Raw genomic sequence first — 5,860 nt, 5'->3', positions numbered from 1 at the left:
CAATAAATTATGTAAATAATGTTAAAATTAAATAACATATTACTTAAAAGATATTTTTGTTGGTAATAGTGAAATTTAATATTATTGTATTCATAACGGTGAATGCAGGATGCTCTCTAAATAAAAAGAGAAAAGAAACGGAGGACAGTTTTATCGATTGTTGAGTGGTTGTGCTCTGTGGATCCTCCTCTTTGATCATCAGTCAATAAATGAAATTAAGACAACACGATGTTTTGACTCCGAGAAAAATGCCGCAATGATCTGGGTGACATGACTTTTTTTTCCATCAGTTTTTTTTCTAATGAAATATTACTTCCTGATTAAGCAACTATGTAAACATAACAGTTTATAAGTGCTGCTCTTAGATCTGTTTCCCACTTCATTCCCACTGGAAGGCTGAAGCTGACAGCTACTACTCTTACAGAAATAGATCACCTGCTACAAACTCTCTGAATCTCCTTTCTCTTTTAACCACCTGTCACTTCAGATCTTGTTTTCCACAGAGATACTAAACATAAGCATGAAGCTGCTGATTGTGTCCGCACTTCTTTGTGCAGTGATGGCTTTGACATCTGCTATTGGTGAGTACTGGAGTATAATGTGCTTATGGAATAGAATGGGAAACTGATGATGAAAGTCAACATCTGTTTGAATATATTCAGATCTTGAAGATGAAGAGGGCAGCAGTGGTACAGAGGAACTATTGCTTACAGGTCTGTGGAAAATTTCCAGAATATATTTCTGTCATTCTGAACAGAAGTGCAATGTCCAGCAGGACACACAGCTAAGTTTGTGGTACAAAAGAATTGTTATGGGTTATGAGAGAAAATAAATTGAAAAAGAAATGTTTAAACGTTGGCACTACCTGACCAGTCACAGTATGAATAAATGTACAGGCAGGAGAGCACCTGATTTTATGAAGGAGCATATAACTATAATATAGGAAAGTATGAAAAGAGTAAACAAACACAGTTATTGAGTGTAGGCCTGTGAAAAGCAAATGTTTTACAGTCTGTTTTGAATGTAAGCACAGATATAATTGGCCTCAATTCTGCAGGAAGCTTATTCCAAAGAACGGGACAACCGTACATGTTCTTTGGAACAAGTAACACCACATTTAGCTTTAATTGTGCAAACAGTTAAAAATACATATGTGGATCTAAAAGGTCTAATTGGGTCGACACTGAACAAGCCAGAGGTGCACTGGGGGGCAAAGCTTGAGCTTGAACTAACATAACAAGAAAGTTCTGTTCTTAACAGGGAACCTTTGCCATGTTACCCTAGGTTGACTTCAGTATGGGACTACATGGTCAAATTACTGTGTATGTGTGAGGACTGGTTGCTGTACCTACTGATCATTTAAATAGTTCTGCAGTAGTAAACTGCTAAGAGTAAACACATGGATCGATTTCTTATAGTCATTTTGAGATAAAAATGTTCGAACATTTAACATACAGTGCTTCACAGATTTATTAGACCACATGTCATAAAAACTAGATGAGTGATAGTCTAATACACTTATATCATCCTTTTTAATTGATAGAAATTAACATTTGATATTTGATTTGAAGTGTAACACATAAGAAGAACAAAAAACCCCAAAACAAACAAACAAAAAAACCCAAACCAAGTGGTCCAAAAAGCTAAAAACCAAAATGACTGTTCCAAAAAGTACTTTAGTGTTGCTTTGTATGCTTGTCTTCAGGAGAAGATCATGTTGTGAAGACACCCAGACGCTGTCCAGTTGGCTGGAAGATGTACTGCAAACAATGCTTCCTCTATGTTTCCCAAGCCCTGTCTTGGGCTCAGGCTCAGGTAAAAATGTGCATTTAACCTTTATTCTTCATGGATTGACTTTAATGCTTTAATGCTTTGTAAGTATAGCTTTGTGAAATCCTTAATCCTTTTTTGTTTACTTTGGGAATTTTCCCGTCTCTTGAACTCCACTGTAGAAAAACTGTGAGCAAATGAAGGCAAACCTTGCATCTGTACACAGCTACAGAGAGCACAAGTTCATTCGGAGGCTGATATTTTGTGCCACTCGCCAGTGTAAACCTACATGGCTCGGAGGCTCAGATGCAAAAGCGGTATACATCTCATCATTATGCAAATTCTGACAGATAAAGTATTGTTCTGCATAGCAAGTACCTTGTTTGTACCCTCTGTTATTTGAGAGTTTAGCTTGTTTGTAAATGTATTATTTTCTTTTCTGTTCTGTTTCTAGAATTATATTTGGACTTGGATCGATGGAACAAATTTCAGATATACAAACTGGTGTTTAATGGTCTGAAATTAAATAATAAATATAAAAACTAAATTCATTTCTAGGCATAGGATAGTTTGTTCGACACCAGTTTATAAAGTACTTTTTTTTTCAGGTGAACCTCATGATATGAAGCCAAAAAAACAATGCCCTCATGGTTGGACAGAGTACTCCAAACGCTGTTTTATCTATGTTTTTCATGCCATGTCTTGGGCTCAGGCTCAGGTAAAAATGTGGATTTACCATTTGTTCTTGCACTTTAGCTTGTTTTTAAATGCATTATTGTCTATTCTGTTCTGTTTTGCAGAATGGTTATTGGTATTGGATCGATGGAACACAGCTCAGATACACAAACTGGTGCCCTGGACAGCCAAGCAACTGGTATTATGAGCAATGCCTGCGGATGAATTTTGGAGGTAAATTAATCAGAAATTCCTGAAAGTATAGAGTGTGCTGGGTGTGCAATGGTATGTCATGTTTGGAGAATATTTTTCTTTGATAAACTGGCTACATAAGGGATGATAGCAAGTAAAAGAAATATTTAAAAAAAAAGAATAAATAATAAAGACTAGACAAACTATGACAATCAAGTGGATGAGTCTGGCAAAAGCCATAATCATCCACTTGTGAAAGTAAATCTGTTGGGCATTTTCTTGGTCGTCAGACTATAACTCTGATTGCTACAATATATATACATATTTACAGAGTGATGTGATAGTATAATTAACAGTGAATATTGACTAATATTATTGTTATTATATAAACCAAGATATTCCTTTCAGCAATGCTGATTTTTGGTCTTAAGTGTTGGGGTGATGCATACTGTACCAACCTACTGTCATCTGTCTGCACCAAGAACATCTGATGATTTCCGCTGACATGAAGGCATGGTAATCCTGGCAAAGAAGCAGTCACTCTCATACATCCTCTACAGAATCTGTTTCTGAGGTTCAGCTTTACTTATTTTGTTTAGCTCTAATGCGACATAAGGAATGAAGTCACATGTGGCATGATTGGAGTTGGATTGTTTCTCTTTGTAGAAGCAAACTGAAAGTGTAATGGAATGAACGCTTTTCTTGCAAAATGTTATTTCCCCAAATGAACAGTTTTTCTTATTTTCTGTATCATTAAAATCTTAAGCATTGATATTTCTGAGTGACTGTCAATTTGAAGAGAAGCACACATTTACAAGGACAGGTGGTAAGCAAAGGTTTTATTGATGTGCAACTTTTTAAAAATATTACATTTAAAAGAACATATGAAGTGGCAAAAATGGGGCTTGAAGACCTGATTGACTCTCTGAACCTCTTTTACAGTATCTCTATCAATGGTTTGGGATGACTTTTACAGTAAGGCAGAGAGCCAGACCTCGGGATCTCATAAACATCAGATCAGTGCTAGCATGATAGGATACATACTGTTACGAAGCATGTTTCTTGTATCCACTAAATTTATACTATAGCAGTAACGTCCCAGTCAGTTTGAGATATCGTACACGCGTGGGTTTCCTGCCTCAACTTATATGTGGCCCAGCTGCACATCTGGTAATAGTTAAAATGAGCACCTTCTACTAAGGTGGATACCTCAGACTCTTTACGGCAGACTTTTGGAGCCATCGTGAACACAAGTACTCATTCCAATAACAGAATATTAACAGAATATTAACAAATAAATACATTTGGAGAAATAACAGCTGTAGAAAACTTGTACAATCACCATCACAGATCAAGGAGTTGCAAGGCCCTTAATTAGACAGTCGTGGAACAATTCAAAGAATGTGCCTTGTCCATATGTTGGCTACAAACAGAAGGGTCATCTCTTTTCCCATCACCACACAAATCATTTACTAAATATAACTTCTGAAACTATTTTGTCTGTACAAGTTTCCAGTGTGACAGCTTTTCATTTGACATGCTCAGTTATTTCTCGTTCGTTATTTTGCCATAAAAAGCATATAAATCATGATAATGATCATATCTAAAGATGTGACTTATTTATAAATACTTACAGATCATTATCAGATCCACCATTAGGTAACAGCCTTGGTGAAACTGTGAAGGAAAAACAGCTTTTAAAAATATGCTTTAAAAGTGTAGTTCAAGTGAAGTTCAATTTCAATTTCAAAAATTGATGAACAATTTCATAAGAGCTATTTTTCAATCTCTGACCTGTAAGATTCTTGGTAAATAAGTTAACATTTTCTGCACCAATCACATCTTAACATGACAAAGAATTTTACTGAGGTCACTGAGGTCAATGTCCAAAACACAATGGTACATTTAATGCACACTGACCTCAATGACCTCAGTTTCTCCATCAGTTGCTGTGCATTGGGGATGGAAAAGCCTGAAATTGCTGTAGAGGAGCCTGGCTTCTGTAATGAGATTTGGCAAAAGTACAGACATTCTGTACTTAAGTAAAAGTATTGGCACTGAAATGTACTCAAAGTAAGTAAGTAAAAAGCCGTTTTTGGAGTATATTTCTGTTTGTGTGCAAAGCTAACTGAACCTTGTGCTATAATAACATAATAATAAAATAATTTAAGTAGATGGGAAAACAAACTTTACTGTAACCCTTTTTTATAATTATACTCTCTGTGAATCAGAAGAAAAAGAAGAAATATAAAATAAATTATATTTTCTGTTGTCTACATTGTAGTGGGTGACTTTGCCTGTAAACAGGATCTCACCATTATCAGCTCAAATTCATACAAATCTCTCCTACACTTGATGTAACCTAACTCTGACCAAGAAACCACAGCCACCAGTGTGTGACTGTGCACCAGTCACACACTGTTCTTTACTTTAAATCAATCACAGTACAGCAAACTAACCTGTTTATCTAATTTCATTTTAGATTTAATCATCACATTATAAAAATGAGTGTAAAACAAACAAACAAACCAATAAAAATGACAAAAACAGAAAAAGTGCAGAAATAAAAACTCATCGACACGTCTATAAAATATTCATATCCCTGCAAAATTTTGGCTGTCAAATGTAATGAGATCAAGGAGATATACAGGCTTTCTTCATGATTTCTGGCCTGAAAAGATTTTCTAGGACCCTCAAGACAACTAACATTAGAGCAAAAGGTCTGAAGTCAAATAGGGATTTAAGATGACTGGATTCAGGAACAGGGACTATGACAGCATTTTTTGTACATGCTGTATATATCATGCTGTAAAGAAAATGTCATGGAACTGTTAGGGTCGAAAACTTTAGATTTTTTTTATTTAAATGATTAGTTAGAGCTTTTTTCATTATTTTTTTTATATACACAATGCAGTTCTGCTCATAACCGAGTTGGCGCTTCGTGTTTTGAGGGTTTTAAGCTTTGTCTGGCGTTATATTGTGGACGTTGAGTGCAGAGGGATATTTTGCAGCATGCTTACACATACACTGTGTAAGAATATTGTCTCTAGGTCAGGAAGTCCGAACAAGATGTCCTGACCTGGGCCTTAGAAATCCGCAGAAAGCCAAGGCTTAGCCGCGGTTGTTTTTCTTCTCTGCCTTTCTGATTCCAGGAGGAGCAGATATGAGGCGAGGTCGGACTGAACGGAGTGGATTTGAAGGGAGACATCAGGATGGGTGCTGG

The 5,860-nt window shown here is 36.0% G+C and overlaps 1 protein-coding gene across 1 annotated transcript; it reads left to right on the top strand.

Annotated features, from left to right (window-relative positions):
- Positions 1–361: 361 nt before the first annotated feature.
- LOC102302652 (type-2 ice-structuring protein) lies at positions 362–2,276 on the top strand (the record flags this gene model as incomplete). The annotated part of the gene is given in 5 exon segments (XM_005952640.3): positions 362–581; positions 663–713; positions 1,706–1,815; positions 1,953–2,087; positions 2,225–2,276. Coding segments are annotated over 5 exon segments (409 nt in total), but the record flags the coding sequence as incomplete, so codon positions are not given.
- Positions 2,277–5,860: the final 3,584 nt, after the last annotated feature.

The sequence above is a fragment of the Haplochromis burtoni genome, unplaced genomic scaffold (assembly GCF_018398535.1).
Source record: "Haplochromis burtoni strain Fernald_Lab_line unplaced genomic scaffold, NCSU_Asbu1 Contig_1656, whole genome shotgun sequence".
In the NCBI taxonomy this organism is placed as follows: Eukaryota; Metazoa; Chordata; class Actinopteri; order Cichliformes; family Cichlidae; genus Haplochromis; species Haplochromis burtoni.
This window is presented reverse-complemented; position numbering and strand designations above follow the sequence as displayed.